At 37.0% G+C, this 19,809-nt stretch overlaps 1 protein-coding gene across 11 annotated transcripts in view; it reads right to left on the minus strand.

Annotated features, from left to right (window-relative positions):
- The window catches only part of PCDH15 (protocadherin related 15), a 781,066-nt gene that overhangs the window by 315,196 nt on the left and 446,061 nt on the right, over positions 1 to 19,809 (minus strand). For all 11 annotated transcript variants that reach the window (XM_027770259.1, XM_006144390.1, XM_006144387.1 and 8 more), the window contains one exon: positions 6,099 to 6,292. In XM_027770259.1, the coding sequence (XP_027626060.1) occupies positions 6,099 to 6,292 (194 nt within the window). The remainder of the gene's footprint in view (positions 1 to 6,098; positions 6,293 to 19,809) is intronic.

Consider the following 19,809-nt stretch of genomic DNA (forward strand, 5'->3'; position numbering starts at 1 on the left):
CTTTTTGCAAGTAATAAATTAATTTTATTTATTATTATTATTATTTATTTATTTATTTTGACCAGAGAGAGAGAAAGGGGAAGTGAGAAAGCAAGCCACCAGGTCCAGTACGTTAACTGCAGTCCACCCTAACCATCGCGCCACCTGTCGGTCCCTCTACCTTGTTTCTAAAATGAAAGTGACAGGCGTTTATATTGCATTCCCGAGCAGGCTTAAGACAGAGAAATTGCTGACAATTTTTCCTTTCTCTCCCTCTAACACTGCTAGAAAAGCTCTGTTTATAGCTATCTACAGCCCAATCAATGTTTAGAGATTCGAGACGTATATATGTCACTCTACAGGAGCAAAGACTTGAGATTTACAACTAACACAGGTGGTCAGAGAAAACTCCTCAGGGGAATTACAGAGATAAAGTTATAAGTTGCAATGAAAACCAGAGGTCTTTACAGACAGAGGAACACAAATGTGCTGTTTCAGAGAAAAACAAGGGAACCCTAGGTTTTGTCTAACTTAGGAGAAGGTCATAGGTGGGATAGTAGAAGAGATGTGGGCTAACGAGGTGGGACACAGCTGTTATCCTATTGATACAAACTTCATTTTGACAACAGGGCCTGGATGATAGATTTTTTTTTCTTTTATTCATTTTTTTAAGAGAAATTTTTCCTATAGGGCATGTGCTTTTGCCAGAGAGACAAAGAGACAGAAAGCAAAAACTCAACCCCCTCCCCCCAGGGTGATGGCCATGCCTCAATCTCTTCTCCTCCATTCTCCTCTTGGGATTTTGGGCACACATGCAAATGCACCTGGTGTGAGTTTTAAGCTACTGGCTCTGGGACTCGAACTGCAGTCGACTGTGTGGGAGTCCACTGACATAACCATTGCACCATCTGTGGTACCTGGTTGATAGATCTTAGGCCAGGAGGGTGGGAGTCATATAACTGAATGTGCTAGTCATTCGCAGTCCATAACATACTGCTTTCTGGACTCCTTGCTTTTGCTCTTCTTGTTTCCTCTTAAATATATAATATATAACATCCCGTTATCATTCCTGTCCCACTAAACTAGAATTTATCTTTATCTACTAATGCATATCTAGATTTACCTGTGTCTTCAAGTGCCATGAAGGTAGAAATCTCATCTTACTTGTCTTATATTTCCAGTGTCTCCTGAAGAAACTAGAATTTGGGGGAACTCAGTAAATTTTTGTTAAGCTAAATAAATAAATGTATATCCTAATGATATTTTTATTATTGTTAGATAGAGCATAATGGAAAAACAATTGTATTTGAGATTAGAGTATTAATCTTGTAATTAAATACTAGATTATGTGGATTCCATAAAAATTGGGACAAAAAATGTCTTCTGTGCCATGTAGCAGTCATTTTATCATAACTTTATTATAAGCAATTTGGAAATAGGGACTGTCTTTTATTCTCTATGTCTTCACATATATTTAATAACAGTGAGTAATTCATATTATAATTAAATAAACATTTATTTAATTTGATTAAATAAATAAGCATAAAGTAACCATCACTAGAGTAGATAATATGCCAATCAATCTTATGGCTTTTTTATTTTTATGTTTTTCTCTTCTCTTATGTTTATAATCCTAAATTAAAAACCAAAACTACAGAATAAAAAGAAAGAGAGAGACTGTACTATTCCGCTCTCACTCTGAATCTTTAGCTGGTTTGCTAGCCTGGAATAATGAATACATAATAGTTAAAGTTTATTAACTTGCTTTCCTTATTTTAAGAATCAATATTATATAAACTTAAGACTTGAAGTTGTCAATATGAAAAAGATAACAAGGAAAATTGACCAAATTCTGAATATTGCTGCCATAATTTTTGATGTTCTTTTTAAGTTAGGTTTACATGCCACCATTGTTGGTTAGATCAATCTGTTAAGTATATCATAACCTTATTTTTTAAAGGTTTTTGCTATAGGGTAAGTATGCTTGCTAGAGAGAGACAGAGACAGAGAGAAAGAGAGAGAGAAAGTGAGAAACCATCACCCAACCCCAGGTAAATGGCCATGCCACAGTCCCTTCTCCATTCTCCTCTCAGGATTTTGAGCATTCATGTATATATGCCCAGTGTGTCTTGCAACACACCAGGTCTGGGGCTTGAACCATGGTGTCAGCTATGTAGGATCCAGCAACTTAACCACCACACCACTTGCTGGCCCCATAGTTTTTAATTTTATATTAATAATTTTCAATAGCATCTTTTTTTTCTAAAAGAAATACTGAAAGTAAAAACTCATAACTTTTCAGTTCATTCACCAGCTCAATCTGAGGGATTAATTTCCCTTCAGAAAATAGCAAATGTCATTATCCTGCAGTGAACATGACATCACCCAGCAAGTAGAATGGAGCTATATGGAATTTACTCTCCGCAGGTCCCATTTGATGTTTGACTAAACATTATAAGTTAATTTTCAGTTCCCCTGTCATTGTCTGTTAAAAAACAAACAAATAAACAAAAAATAGGACACAATGTTACTAGGTCACTGAGTGCCACTGCAAAGACTTGTATACGCAGATACTAAACATGACACTTTGCTTCCTGGAGTGGAATACAATTTCACTCAAGTAAAAACCTGCTATTGTACTGATAATTATAAGCAACAGCTTATGTGGGCAGATCAGTGGTGTGACTTGTGAATAGAAACTTTGAATGGAATGGATTATAAAATCTCATTCATTTGAGTGTTTAAAATTACAAGGGCCAGCAAGTGACATGGTGGTTAAGGCACTGGACACCTACAAGGCTAACCACCAAACAAGCGCCGGATCTGGTGGCTTGAAAACCAAGCTGGGTGCATGTGTATGTGTGCCCCAAATCCCAAGATGAGAATGCAGAAGGGATTGTGTGTGGCCACCCCCCAGAGCCTGATTTCTCATTTTCCCTCTCTCTGTTTCTCAGGTGAGTGCATGGACCTTATGGCAAAAAAATAAAGAAAAAAATACTTCAATCATAATAATCATATTAGTACATGTAGATAAGACCATATCTACTTAACGCAGCATTACCCTCAATGGAATACATAATATTATTAATATACAATTAATACTTGTTATTAATATATTAAATAAAATTATAATATATTAACAATGCTATTATGTATACTATAATGATACAAATAATATTAATCCTACTTAAGTGGAAAAAAAAGTGACTTCATTCTTATAATTAGCATCATTAGCATTGCTATTAAATATTTGTAGTTTTTCTCCAAAAGAGTAACTACAAAGGTAAAAGATTTGAAACAGAGATGGAACAAGTTTTAGAATACAAAAGTCCCAAGTTCAAGTTATAGTCTTACTACTTACTTCTGTGTGTTTAGTTTTGAGAAAGGAGGTCCCTTATTAGCCAAGTCAATTATCTTACTTTAGCCTCAGATTTCTGGCCTGCAAACATGATTACAAGTATGCAAAAGTCACAATGTCGTTAAGATTAGTTATTACGTGTATGAAGTAGCTAGCATAACTTCTGGCCCTACTGTGTGCCCCATAAATGGCATCAATCATTTTTAATGTCTGTTTGGAATAAATTACTTTAAATGTATTCAAATTTATTCGACTCTTATTTTGGATTCTTTGACTAGTCCATGTACAAAGTATTTCATATGTGTCTTTCAAGAAACAGCCGTTGACTCCTTTATCAAATTCAGGCATATTCATCTACTAAGATGCATAAACAATGGCCACAACTAACTAATGTCTAAAATTAAACTCATGCCCTCATGCGCGCTGTCTTGAAATCATCATCACCACTACCAAGTCACCTTAGACAACACCTAGGAAATCATTGTTTCGACAATTCCTTCTTGATTCTTCCTCCTCACCCAGTTCAAGTCATTGGCATTTTCCCTGGACTTTTCTAGTGATGGTCTTCTACATAATTTTTCTGCCAGCAGATTTGTCCTTCTCAAATGTACCTTCCAAAGAAATATCAAAGTGTCTTTCCAGAAAATGTCTTCTCACATGATTTTCTAACTAAAAGTTCTTGGACAGACTCTGTGACCTGGTGGTTAGAGAGCGGGATTCCACATGGCTGACCTTGAGCTCTGAAGTTTGGCCCTGGAGGCTTGAGGTACATGCTGGGCACATGTGCATGCATTCCAAAATCCGACAGGATGGAGAAATGGAGGAGAAAAGATGATAGTCTGACCACACTCCAGAGGGATGCTTTCTCCATCTCCCTCTCTCTCTGTCTCTCTGTCTCTCTCTCTGACAAGCATACATTCTCTTTTGCAAAAAAAAAAAAAAAGAGGGAACCAGCAGTTAGCGTAATGGCTATGTCGCTGGACTCCCATGTAGTTGACCACGGTTCGCATCCTGGACCCGGTGGCTTAAAACTCACGCTGGGCGCATGTGCGTGCGTGCCCAAGATCCCGAGAGGAGAATGGAGGAGAAGGGATTGTGGCGTGACCATCCCCCCTGGGGGGGTGATTTCTCGCTTTCTGTCTCTATGTCTCTCTCTGTCTGTCTGGCGAGTGCACATCCCCTATAGCGAAAACCTCTCAAAAAAAAAAAAAGAAAAGAAAAAAAAGAAAAAAAATATTTTAAAGTTAAAAGTCCTTTTGAGAATTTCTCCCATTGGGCTGGATAAATCTAAGCTTCTTAAAAAACAAAAAAACAAATCAAGTTTTCTATCCCCATGGTCATTAACTTTCTAGCCCTTCCTTGAATTGGTTCATGCACTAATAACACTCACTAACCTATAATTATCCATAAACACCACACCATTCAGACCTCTGAGACTATCTAAATGTCACATACTAGTTCACCTTGTCAACTTCTCACTCTTTTAAGCTCAGTCCAGTTCAAAAGTGTCGAGGTAGTTACCATTTTAAAGGACAGAGAGGAGACAGGTGCAGGATGAAAGTGGACTAAGAGGAGCAGAGTTGAGCAGGAGATGAGGTTAATACGAATCAGCCCGAGGATGGTCTAAGGCTGACTGAAGATAGAAAACTGCCCTGGGATCCTTGGCTTCTTCCTTTTTTGAATAAGAGAGGTTTATGCTATAGGGTGTGTGCACTCACTGGAGAGACGAAAGCAGACAGAGAGACAGAAAGCGAAAAATCACCCCCTGGGGGGATGGCATGCCACAATCCCTTCTCCTCCATTCTCCTCTCGGGATCTTGGGCAAGCATGTACACATGCCCAGCGTGAATTTAAGCCACTGGTTCTGGGTCTTGAACTGTGGTTGACTACATGGGAGTCCAGAGGCACAGCCATTACGCTAACTGCTGGGCCCATGTTATAATGGATCTTAATAGAGTTTCTAAAATAAATCTACTTTGTATTCCTGTATAAATCCCACTCGGTCATGATGTTTCTTTTACTCTTAAACTGCTATAATATGTTCATTAATATATTATTTACACACACACATATACATATATGTACACGTACACATATATTTATTTATACACCCACATACATAGGAGACTTCGTATACATATGCATATATATGTGAAATATGTATATAGGAAATATGTATGTATGTGTGTGTGTGTATATATATATATATATATACACGTATCAGAAAGTTTAAGGAAATACGGAAGAAAAATACAAGTTTCGTGTGAAAAATATTTGAAATCCATGCATAATTTTTTCATAATATAATTTCCACGAACTTTTTGAAGACCTGTGTGTATGCATTCACAAACTTCACCATCACCCATACACTGAGAAGTGGCTTCAAAACCCTGCAACATTACAGGCCTCAATCCATCTGTGGCTTTCTTCGAAAAAAAGACACTTTCTCTGACTGTGCAGTAATGAATTGGAACCATGGTTCTGGTATTTCCCAGTTTTCCCACTGGAACAGAGACTTGCATCCTTCTGCATCTGTGAAATCATAGCTAATTATTTTGTGAATTCATCTTCTCTTTATTGTCCTTTTCCCACAATTTAACCAAATCAGAATATGCAGTTCCTGAGAGAATCCGGTCTCTCTGATTTTCTGATCTAATTTAGATGTTTACGGGATAAAAGAATGCTTGCTGCGCTTCTTAAATTTAATTACGGGGTTAGACGGGAGCGATGAGAAGACTGCACTGGTTCTAATATAAATTACCTTCTCTCCGCAGGAGGAGCGTTATCCGCTGCCTGGACCGTGAGCGCATACGTCCGCCCGACTATCAATTCCACCCCTGGCGCGATGCTGATAAGCCCTGTTGTTTTATTGATGATGAAGTCCCCCTGAGCCCCAGCCAGGATTTCATAGGTGATCTCCCCATTTGACCCTTCGTCTGCGTCCACGGCAGTGAGCTGGAATTAAAAATCATAACATAAATGTTCTTGGGACACAACTTTTCACCATTATGTCATTTTGTCTCCCACAAGGAAACAGACTTGGGTTCAAAGACAAAACCTATGTACACAAGTATTTTTTTTTCCCTTGGAACGGATATTCTTGTTCTTTTGAATGAAGCTACTGTGTTCTATTCTGATACTAAAGCTGTCAGAGTAGAAAGATTTTCTTTAAATTATATTTTATGAATGATAAGAAAATAGTTTTAATTCTTGAAGACTTCCATTGTTATAATTTCATAAATTAAAAAAAGGAGGAAATCCCTAAGAGAAAATCTTATATCCCTATGGGAAATTTATTTTTTTTCCCTCTCTCACTTCTTTTTCTTGGCACATCACATATTGCTATAGACTGAGACCTGGAAAAATTGAAATAGGTAAAAATCATCTTTCTTATTGCTATGTTTTTTCTTATCATTTTTTTTCACTTATAATGAATCCTTCTTACCTCCCAGAAACTCTATTGCCCTCATGTCATTTTTATTTACACTTGCTCTAGGAAAGATTACAAGATTATGAGACTATCACCTTTTTGAAATCAAACAAATGCATCTGTAATTGTTCAATATCAAGGCTGACGTAGCTCAAGAAAAATTATTTTAGAAAAGCCGATCTATCCAGGACCCTTGAAATTATAGCATCTAGACATTTTTTAGAGCTAATCTGTATATATTTATAATCAATTTGATGCAATTTATATCTAAAAGACTATACTAGGATCATTATGTACGAGAAGAGAGTAACTGTTACTAATCCCAAAAAACATTAAGAAAATAATGACATATTAAAGAAGGCTCTTTGACTTCTTGATAAGTATGTATTTACTTATGGGAGAATATATACTCATATAATTTTCTCTTTTCACCATACCAAAAGTGATACGTAGTAGAATGAAAGATCAGTTTATACATAATGAGAAGGATTAAAAATTTTCTGTTGAATAAAGCACACACACAGAAGTGTACAAAATTAATTTGCTCTTATTTGCTTACATTTGCTTATGTATTTCTAATCCCAAGTTTTACTTCTGTAATTATTTTTTTTAGAGGTTTTAGCCAAGGGCATGTGTGCTCGCCAGAAAGACAGAGACAGCCAGAGAGACAGAAAGTGAGAAATCACCCAGAGGGGAAGGCCACGCCACAATCCCTTCTTCTCCATTCTCCTCTAGGAATCTTGGGCACACACACACACACACACACACACACACACGCCCGGCATGAGTTTAAGCCACTGGGTCCGGGACTTGAACCACGGTCGACCACATGGGAGTCCAGCAACATAGCCATTACTCCAACTGCTGGTCCCAATTTCTGTTATTTAAGGGTTCACAAACACCTTTGGGAATTTGGTAAACATTCTAGTGCACCTTCCCTTGACAAAATGTGAGTGTGTACATTTACCATGAAACTTGAATTCAATTTCAAGGACGCCATGTTTATTACTGGCCCATTCAAGGTATCATGTTAACACCTCTGAAAAATGTAAGCACAGTACTTTATACAACCCACCAAGTTTAAGAGAATACATGGTGCATATTCTCTTCCAGTTTTCTTACATGCTGCATTTAGAGTGATAACGTGCACAGAAAGAGCAGCAGCATAAATAATTGAGAAGAAAAAAGAAAACTTGAGAGAGATGGGAATTAATGCAGCTAAGTCCCCAGATTTGGTATTTAGAGGTGGACAGATGTGGCTGCCAGAAGGAAAGACATTTCATGAAATAATTCTGGGACTCATGTGAGTATGACAGACACAGTGCTAACGGCAAAGGCAAAGGCATCTATTTGTAGAAACAGTCCAAATGAGTGATACATATTTATGGGGAACTACACAAGCCAGACAAACTCATTCTCTTTAGTGTGTGGATAAAATTAGACAATTAGAGGATGGGGGTAGCAATGGAGATATCAATTTTGATTATAATAAATCACTTAAACAAAAATGTCTCAGGAAATCTTAATTAAAACTTAGCTCAAAGTGGATTCAATATTAACATTCTTCCTGGGACTGAAGTGGGCTGAAAGAATTTGATGATAAATGGCATCAAGTTAAGACAGAGGTGATGAGAAGCGTGCTTCAGGGATATAGGTATTAGGGCTGGTCTTATTTAACATTTTCATAAATGCTGTTGGAAGGGGCGATAAGCTGGATGATAATTAAATTGAGGATGCCACCCGTCTGGGAGGTGCTGTAAATACCAGACAATACAGCAAAACACAGGCTATGTAAAAATACCGGAAAATGGCAGACCCAGCCAATCCCAGCTAACATATTCAGGGAGCAGAACTGATTCCATGGACACCATTAGCTCATAGGTAGTTTAACAAGTCCAAAATGAATTGTATGTTTATATTAAATATTGAGTCACTGAAATAAATCATGATTTTTGTGTGTGTGTGTTTTTCTATGCAAAAATGTGTCAGGACTTTTCCAACAACCCAATAATTTTATGCTATTTGTCAGCCTCTCAGTATTAAATAAGATCAAAAGAATCAGCATCTTTGAGTCTGTACACATGCAAAAAAAATATTTTGAAGAAATTACTGATAGTACGAGACTAGAAAAGGGAGCTGAAACACTGACCCTGAAAATGCAAGCATTTTTTAAGAACTTCAATGATACTATTCGATAGGTGCCGTCTTCTGAAGTCTGTTATATGATGTTGAATAAAACTACAGGGGCAACTTTGCTGCTAAACTATGGTGAGGATTTAATTGAATTACTACTCACTGACTCTGAGACCAGTGGTCTATGAGATGCAGGTATATTATCCTCATTCTCAATTTAGAGAGAAAATTTGCCTCCTAAATGAAACAGAGTATGGAGGAGGGGTTGATTTCCATGAAGAAATGTTTTACGGAATTTTGGATCATGTCTGGGGCTTTATTTTTTTTTCCATTTTTGGCAAAATATTTATTTTGTACTGTTTCTAAACCATGCACTTCTGTTTCCTAATAGGTCATACTGATTCCTTTTCATTTTGTATTTTTCTTTTTTTCTTTCTTTTGAGAGGTTTTTGCTGTAAGGTGTATGTGCTCACCATAAAGACAGAGACAGAAAGCGAGAAATCACCCTCCAGGGAAGATGGCCATGCCACAATCCCTTCTCCTCCATGCTGCCCTTGGGATTTTGGGCACGCATGCACGTGCTCCTGGTGTGAGTTTAAGCCACCGGATCCAGGACTTGAACTGTGGTTGACTAAATGGGAATTCAGCAACATAGCCATCACACCAACTGCTGGTCCCATTTTGTATTTTTCACTTAATAAGGTATATTCTTTTTTATTTTTTAGGTCTATTTGTGAAAGTATGAGAAGCAAAATTCTTAAGACTTGTGCAACAGGTTGCAGGATTACTATAGGGCATGTGCGCTCGCCAGACAGACAGAGACAGAGAGACAGAAAGCTATAAATAACCCTCCAGGGGGGATGGCCATGCCGCAATCCCTTCTCCTCCAGTCTCCTCTCAGGATCTTGGGCACGCACACACACGCACCCGGTGTGAGTTTTAAGCCACTGGGTCTGGGACTCAAATAGCAATCGACTACATGGGAGTCCAGTGACATAGCCATTACTCTAAATGCTGGTCCCTCTTTTTCTTTTTTTAATTCAACAGAGTAACAATTAGTACACCAATACAGTCATGCCTTAGTTTTATTACACATATAAACTACCACCTAGAATAAAATGTAGGGTAATAAAATGAATATATTTGCATCATAGTCATTTAAAAACATGAAATTTTCCTTTTATAAAAATGAACTATAGAGCCAGCAGGTGGTATGGAGGTTAAGATGGCTAGATCCCACATGCATGGTTTGAGTTCTGGAACTGGTGGCTTGGAAATCATGCTGGGCATGTTTGTGTGTGTGCTCAAAATCCTAAGAAGAGAATAAAGAAGGAGATATGTGGCCATCCCTCCTTGTGGGGGGGGTGATTCCTCACTTCCTTTCTCTCTCTTTCTGCCTGGGTCCAGCCTCAGTGGGGGTGGGTTGACTCATTGGAGGTGGCGCAGGAAAGGAAAAAGACTAAGGCCTCAGTGCCATTTTCATGCACATCCTCAATCGGACACCCCTCAGAGATCGCTCTCTGAAGAGTGACCACTGCTAGGAATCATCGTGCCTTTTTATTGAAAATGTGTTACATGCAAGTAAATGGGTGAGGGGCTATGTGTTCTAATTATCAGTTTAATAGGGATTATAGATTCCATTCAGGGTTGGATTAAGGGTGGGTCTATTGAGGTTCTTCAATTGTTCGTTTGATGTAGGTGGGTCTCTATTGAATGCAGTTTCGGGAAAGTGGTTCCAGTAAGCAGAGATAATTATTAGCTGATGCGGCGGCAGCCATCTTGTGATTACTGAACACAATGCTGAGAAAAGAACATCTTAAGTATAGATATTAGTTCTTATGGATCTTAATAAAGAATGATACTTAAATAGTTTTATAGGGATCTAAAATTTAATTTAAGGAATTCTAATATATTTATCTATTTCACTTGGTGAGGGCAGGGGTGTCCTGGGCCAGTTTTGGCCTAATTCTATTTTATGTAAAGAAAATATTATCTTTAAACTTATGTTAAATGTATTTTGAAGGGTCTTCTAAAGGTCAAGATTATTTCTGCCTAGATAGAACTTCAGCCAACTCTCTATTGTGACCATGGAGATAAAGCACTGTAATTAACAGTAGGTGATCAGGGCCAAGGGGAGTGGTCAGGGGACTTTTGGGAAAATCTCATCACATACTCAAGAGAGCTATGTAATTTTTTATAGTATATCAGGGAGTTGGGGGGGGGGGTTGCTTCCCAGCAAGGCTACCACAGTTTCCAGAGCAAATAGCAAGCAGCCTTGCTGACATGCTAATTTGACCTAAGTTTTATTCCGAGGTCCGGGGTGGTGGGGGAGGGTACACAGTAGAGGCCTTGCCAACGTGCTGACCTGACCTAAGAGGTAGAGGTCAAAAGCTCAAAACAGATCCTGGGGCCCTACCAGGTCGGACTCTTCCATCTTTCCCTCTCCTGCAAACTCATGTGATTTAAACTAAAAAAAAATAAATAAAAAGAAGAAGAAAAAAAGAACCATAAGTTTATAAGCCAGACCTTATAATTGGTACACAAAATAGTTACTTAGATTGAGTAAAAATAAGCAGTATTCTCCCTGTTCATATGATGTGTATTAATTTACTTTATTGCTTCCCTCCACGTCATCATAGGACTCCCTGTTGTCCCAATCCTGTGTCCGTCTGTATACTATATACCTGATTCTACCACTACTGAGTAGCTAAAAGTGTACTTTCAAATGGAAAAGTGGTGCACTGGAGGGAACACTTCTAGTTATACTGGCTTTAGTAGATCAGATAGTTCTTAATAAAAACAGTTAAAAATATAAGAAAAAATTATCAAAGATATTATTTAGGAGTCTAGGGGCTGGATGACAGCATGGCAGTAAAACCCAACACTCTGTGAGGCAATTCCTCATATAAAGATTTCCAGTTCAAATCCAGAGACCTTCCAGAGAACATCCAGCATGCACTTGCTCAAGATCCAGGGCTAACTGAAGGCTGGGATGGAGCACGGAGTCAGAACTGTGATGGCAGTGCCATCTCTCTCTCTCTCTCTCGATCAAGAGATAAATAAATAAAACAGAAATTATTTAGAGATCTAGAGACTCATCAAGGCAACCAGATGAAGAGAAATTATTTTTGAAGAACTGCTGCAACTTTAAGGAAAAAAGAGTTGGCAGCTTTCTTGTCAGTATCTTGCCCCACCTCCCACCATACCCATCACCAAGCCTGGTTGGCAAGTAAGGCTTTCAAGGGTAGTATCGGCCATGAAAAGAGCCAGATACACTTTGAATGAAGGCAAACTTAGTTTGGTACTTTGTAAAAGAATCAAGCAGAAGTATTAAGTGGAGCACAACCTCAGTTCTGCCAATATGGTCCCATTCAGGTTAAACTGGAATCAACCCAGAAATTTAGCAGGAAGAGCCAGAAAATGAGACGGGAAGAGAACGGCTAACCATGGGTCTCTGAAAATTTGAACACGTGCAGAGGAGACATGAGAAGGCCCAGGGAAATGGCAATGCAAACTCAGCCCTGAAAACTTCCTGAACTTTCAATGCCCTCTTCAACCCAAACTCCAAATAATTGGTAGAGGGTGGGAGGGTCACACATTCTTGAGGTGTTCAGTGCAAACCTCAGCCTAAATCACTGGCTGGCATTAAGCTATGCAGAAGCAGAAACGGCTCATGTGATATGTAGGAAAAAGCTGTTTTCCTGGGAAAGTTGAGAAAATAACATGGTAATATTAACTGAAGGAGGGATGTGTTAAACATTTAATCTGTGTGCCTCAACTTTACAATGTATTAAGAGATTTTTACATTCACTTTTGCAGCTATATAAAAATAAAACTTGAGTAGATATTGATCTCTAGTACAGGAAGATTGCTTGTGAAGGCAACCTAAAACTCACAAGCTAGGTAATATCCAGGGAAACAGATTCACCAGAGAATTTAATTTACATTTGGAAAACTTATATGCACAGTTGAAAGTCTCTATCAGCGTTTATAAAAAGGTGTAAGTTATAGAGGACTTATTAGCATTTAAAAAAGGGTACAAGTTACAGAGGATAATGTTAAAATAATATCCGAAACCTCAGAAGAAGCTATGGATATTAATTAACGTTGCAGAAGAAATTCCAACCCCTTTCTGGACAAAATACATTCTGATGATTGCCAGTGTTTTAGTAAGTCTATTTTGTTATACAGCAAGTATTATAAAAGTTGTCAGAAACACTTTAAGAAAATGTCTCATGAATATGTAATAAGGAGATAAAGCATTCTGGGTGTAGATGACATAGAAAATATAAGCTCTATCTAGAGGTCACAGGACTTCTACTCTACTTTTGCCACACAAATTATACTGTTGCCCATCCTGTGTTTTTACTTAAAGCTAAATAAACTTGAGCTCTCAAGGTTGACAGTCAGTCTGAACCTATGACCATGCCTGATGGTCAAGCAAATTGGGCATTGCAAATTTATTCATTTCAAGATTTATTCCTGCTGACCTTAATGTGAGAGGCCTTAATGTGAGCCAGTGATGCTTTAAAACTCAAAGCATACTAAGCTACTGGTAACTCCTCTTCTGTTCTGCATGTCCTTGAACAATCCAAGATGACAAGACCTCAGGAGAGTAGGTGGTTGGTAAATATATCCCTCATGTGTATAATTCAGAAAGGGGTATCAAAGTCACCAACTGTAACATCATTCATTCTTTTAAGAATCATTGAAAGTGTTATTAATAGAGAGGCATCTTTTATCTAGGCACTTCTCTTTCTGATCAAAAGCCAGGGAAAAACACAACAGGAGGAATATTTTAAAGCAGTTCCTTATATTGCTTGAGATTTTGAAGTGCTTGCTTCTTTTCTGTGGCAACTTCATGATCCTTTTGTAAAGGCTCATGGATTCTCATTACTCAAACTCTGACTCTAGAAACTGGGAACCTTAAATGCCCGAATGCTATTACACCCTCTTAGGTGTAATGCTTAGCTCCTACTCCCATTACCTCAAATAAGCATTTTCTCAAAGTTGGTTTCCATCAATTCCCAGCTCATAAGCCTAAACCCATCAATTTAAGAACCTGGTCTTAAGTACTTTCTTGAGAAATCTCATATTGCTTACACTAAATCTAAACTACTCTGCTATGCAGGATAGTCTTTCTTAAATTAATTGACAAATGAGCTGATTCACTTATTCAGACCCTAATTTGTTCCAGATATTGGACTCAAAAATGCAGGCTGAGGGTCAATGCATGGTATGGAGGTTAAGGTACTGGTCCCATATGGCTGGTTGAGTGGTACAAGCCTCAGACCAGGAGGCTTAAAAACCACATCAAGCACATGTGCATGCATGCACCAAGTCCCAAAAGGAGAATAGAGGAAAAAAGAATGTGACATAGCCAACCCCTGATCTCATTCTGAAGAGTGTATGTGCCCTATAGCAAAAAAGGAAAAGGAGAGAGACTGGGAAAGACACAGATAGAAAACAAATTATCAAATAGCTTGTGCTCTAAGAGAGGATATAAGAAAAAAAAAGTGTCTAAAACAGAAGTATTATTACATAATAAAAAGACGATTGCAAAATACAGAAATATCAGTCAGTTACTGGGGCCAACAGCTGGCATAATAATTTTCACATACTAAACAGCCTTTCAAGTCCCGAACCCTGTGGCTTAAAATTCACACTGGGTGTGTATGCATGTGTGTTCAAAATCCTGAGAGAAGAAAGGGATTGTGGTGTGGCCTTCCCCCCAGGGGGTGATTTCTTGCTTTCTGTCTTTCTGTCTCTCCAATGAGAGCACACATCCTATTGCCAAAAAAAAAAAAAAAAAATCCTTCTCTCTAAAAAAAATAAAGTCAGTTATGTCTAGGGCACTGGGACAGTGGAAGAATAAGGCAACATATATTTGATTTAGTAATAGAAAAGCAAATTTTTTTACCATGTAGTTCTTCTTTTACATAATCACATCTAAATTAGCATCCTTAATGACTCAAAGTACCATGCCTTTGGCTGTATTATTCATTGTTAATAACATCACATCCCCTTGCCTGTTTGAGTGCTAAACATCCTGATAGGTTTATGAACTTCTAATCACCAACAAAGTCTTCCCAACTATTCAAGTCCTAATGAGTCACCCTTTCCACTCAATTTTGGATGAACTCCCATTATCTTCTTAATCTTTTCTATCAAAATTAACAACCCAATTATGTTTTGTGATGTTTTCTGATAATTTCACTGTTAATAAAAATCTCTTATAAAATGTAATAAGCTCCTCAAGGGTTAAAATTGTGTCTTATTTATCCTGTTTTTTATATATTTACATATTCAATCACATTGTATAATTACAGCATGCAAAATGAATTTCCTCAGCATGAATACACTGTATATTAGTATATTACAGTTAAAGATATTTTCAGACACATTATCATCAACAGGTAATTACATTTTGTCAGAGCACTTAGTTTACGACCAAATACATAAAAATCTATTTGCATGAAATTATAATTTGGCCCAGATAATACATACATAACATATATGTGCAAAACACATATACAGGAGGACTTGTACAGAGATGTTTTACTTTGTTTTCTTGAATAAGCAAGTTTACTAGATTCCTTCAAATCCCTACTGCTCTATTGAAATGTTGTTTTTATTTCCTTAGATTTCCTATATTTGAAATATCGCAATATCTAATTATTTTTTGTTTACCCACATGACTATTCTTTGACATTGTAACAAAAGTTATTACAAGAGGAAGTTAAGAGAAAATGCGGTTTTCATGAAGCAATGGAAAAAATATAAAAAATGTGACAAATGTTTTTTATTTCTCTCAATATAAGAAATAATTTTTTAAATTAAATATATTGTACATTTTTGTTTTTTCTAGGGCAGTATCAAATTTCAAGTCATGTGTCTATCAATAGTAATCCTGTAATATTCAGAATGGTATTGATCAGAGAGAAGACTGTCAAAATGAAAAATGCACAACTTATATGATTGGTAAAAAAAAATCACATGTAAATAAGCAAAAGCTTCATAACAAAACATATGTATTTAGGCATTAATTGTTAAAACTGAAACATGGACAGTTTTCACTATGCTAACACAAAAGCATGGTACTGATATACAAATACAGAAGTAAAGAATGTAACTTCATTCACAAATATATTTTCTTTGATAAGTTTTTCTAAAGATATCAGGGAATGGGAATGATGTCTGGAAAATCATTTGAAAGCCAAAACATTTTTTTATAGTTATACAAATTCCAAATGTGGTCTCTGTGATTATTATATTGATATCATTCAAATTTCTCCAGATTTATCAAATGGGAACTCAATCTAAAATACATAACTTTTAAGGTCTTAAGAGATACATACTTGTTTAAAAAATTCATAATGTTTCGTTTGATGACATGATTTGTATTTGTCAGTAATTGTATTTGTCAGTAATTCCAGAAATTGTTTAAGGTTAGATATTGAATATTAGTATTCTCCTTAATCCCTGTGATTTGGCATAGTGCCCAGTACTTTAAACATTCCACAAAATAATGATTTTCTCATAAACCTGTTAACTATTCAACTTGACCTCTGTAAAGCAAATGCCAAGGATTTCTGGTATGTTTTTGGTTAGATTATTTAGCCTTTCAAAATCCATTATTACAGAGTTTCTTCTAGATAGTCAAGTTAGGAAGTACTAATGGATCCGCAATTCATTTAAATAATTGTAAAAATGAATGAACCCTGGCCAGTGAGGTGGTAATGCAATTTTCCCTAATGCTGGACCCACTTGGGCAGATCCTGAGTTCCCATCTCCGGGTCTCCCTGTACATGTGTGGTGCACACATGTGCCTGTGATCTGGGATGACTGATGCTAGGGTAGATCCGGGCATGAGGAATCTTTGGGGTTTCCTGTCCCCCTTCCTCCTTCTCAGAAAAAAAAAAATTAACCTTAAAAATGCATTAACTTAAAATATAGGTAATTTGCCAAGACTGAAAAAGAAATCATGTAACAATCATTTTACTTGTATCAGTAATCCCTTTATTCACTTGTGAATTAAATCTATATTTATTAAAGATCTACTGTGTGCCTGGTGCTTTCAAAATGTTGGGTATACTGTAATGATAAAAAGAGAAAGAAAGTAAAGAGAAAAGTGGACAGTCTTTACTCCATTTCTGTTTGTAGGAAAACAGAAATTAAAAATTTTGAAATGTGTTGTAAAGAAAATATAAGGATGCTCTGAGGTAATAAAGGAGTGATGAAATTTAGAAAGAGGAGTCATAGAAGGCATCCCCACAGGGTCTTTATGCTGTGATTCAAAAAAAAGTGCCACTTTGAGGAAGTGACATTTAGACAATGAAAAGCATATGGAGTCATCCTGTCACAATGGGAGTGTCAAAAGTAAGGAACAGGTGAATGGAAATGATGAAATGGGGACTAACCAGCAGACTGCACATGCAGGACACAGACCACAGAGTTTATTCTAATAGCTATGGAAAACCTTCAAAATGATCAAACATGAGAGTTATTTGATGTAATTTCAAATTCAAAATATCTCTCTAGCTACTAAATAGAGACAAGGGAGAGAGGAGTCATAATAAAGGCTAACAAATAAATCTTTAACCTGGAGCAGTGGTCTAGGTGAAAGATGATGGCAGGGCCATCAGGTGTGTGGTGGTTAAGTCACTGAATTTCCAGATGGCTGACTATGGTTCAAATTCCAGACCCAGCAGCAAAAATGTCATGCTAGGCACACACACACATGCATGCCTAAAATACTGAGAGGAGACAGAGGAGAAGGGGTTACAACATGGTCAGCCCCTCTTGGGAGGTGATATCTCACTTTCCCTCTCTCTGTCTCTCTCTCTGGTGAGTGCACATGCCTGATGGCAAAAGTCAGAAAAAAAATTTTTAAAAAAGTTGAGGGACCTGCAGTTGGCATGATGGCTATGTCACTGGACTCTCCTGTATTCAACCACGGTTCAAGTCCCAGGCCTGATGGCTTAAACCAATGCCAGGCGCATGTGCATGTGTGCCCAAGATCCCGAGAAGAGAATGGAGAAGGGATTGCAGCATGGCCATCCCCCCTGGGGGGTGATTTCTTGCTTTCTGTCTCTCTCTCTCTGTCTTTCTGGCAAGCACATGTGCCCTATAGCAAAAACCTCTCCAAAAAATAAAAAATAGTTGATGGTAGCTGTCACTAGGATGATGGGCAAGTGGGAAGAGCAATGTATTCAATAAGTACTTAGGGAAAAGTGGTAGGACTTGACAATAGACTGGGAAGCAGTAATAACTGAGAATGTGTCAAAAACTGTTTTCTGCATGAGCCACTAAATGAAAGGTGTTATTATTTTTTTAGTTAGGAGAACATTATCCATTTGAAATGAATACAGATGTTTGTAACAAAACTTCAAATTCACAACATGGGTGAATCATCCATATAAGAATCATTTTAACATATTTTGATTCAAATGCAAATGAATTTAGCTAAGAAACTATATTGTCTTTAGAAAAGTTAAGCTGTTTCAAATGTCAAAAGCATATTAAGCTTGTGACAAATGTAAAAATACATCTATATTTGTGTAAGCTTTGCTCATCAAATCTTTATCTGTCATTTGCTGAAATGCTAAACCCTATTAAGACCTTAAAATAATAACCCTCAAATTTTAATCACTTTTGTAGACACACACACACACACACACACACACACACAAACACACCATGCACACAAACCTCGCCCACTGGAATCAAAGTCATTATTTGAAATAAAATAAATTGTCAAAGGGCCAGATGTTGGCTCAAGGGTAACACAATTCAACCCACATGTGAGAAGTCCTGGTTTGTGTCCCAGAACCTCCCTGAGCATGTATGCACATTCCCCTGATTGGGGACTGCTGAAGGCAGAGGCAGGTCACAGTGTGAAGACCCTGTTGGGGATGCCTGATTCTCTCTCTTCTTTCACAACAGAAATAAATCAATCATCTTTTAAAAATGTTGTCAAAAGGCATTTAAATATTATATAGGCTTATCCTAATATTTAGAATGTTGAAAATTATTTCCAAAAGTAGTTTTAATGTATAATTTTATATTACATTTATACATCTTCAAGAGAGTACTAAATAATGCATAGGATACACAGAGAAATACAGATGAGATGGCAAAGGATATTAATAATCGTAAGTACTTTATATAATTAATGAGTATGATGCAATAATAATAATGAGGTAATGTAGATACCAGACTTCATCTGCCAGTATATATGTGATAGGAGTTTATATAACTAATATAAGATTCACAATGCCCTTGTGTAGTTGGTACTATAATGATCTCCATTTTAATTATTAGAAAAATGAGGTACAGAAGGTTATTTGTCCGAAGTTATCTTAAGAGTACAAAGCGGTAGAAGGGATCATAACTCGCTGGTCTCACTCCTGATCTTATTGTCTTTAAATTGGATTCAACTTAAGCTATGCCACTTAAAATTTTGTAAATTTAGTCAATTATTTATCACTAGATTTACTCAAATGTTTCTCTATAAAATTAGGCTATGAGTAAAAGTATCATATCTAGCTCTATTAGTCAATGACCTATGAAACAGTGTAACTAATGGAAATGTATTGGGAATGTTTTTCATTTAAAATATTTTCCACAGTAAGAGAAAAAAGGGGTAGATTGCCTGAAGCTTTGAAGTTAGAGATAATTATGAAAAAGAGCTGTGTGTGACAACACTTTGTGTATGAAAGAGAGAATTCTTAAGCCAGACAGAACATACATATCGAATAAGGCTTTTCCTAAACTAATTGAGGGTGCACTAATTAGGGAATTAAATTCAGTGGATATTAGGTGACTCCCGCTGGGGGTATTTCATTATGTGGAGCCCTAGTGGTTAGAGAGCATTAAGATTTTCTGTCTTAAAAGAATTTACAGTTCA

Source organism: Tupaia chinensis, unplaced genomic scaffold, assembly GCF_000334495.1.
Source record: "Tupaia chinensis unplaced genomic scaffold, TupChi_1.0 Scaffold000118_1, whole genome shotgun sequence".
NCBI classification, from domain to species: Eukaryota; Metazoa; Chordata; class Mammalia; order Scandentia; family Tupaiidae; genus Tupaia; species Tupaia belangeri.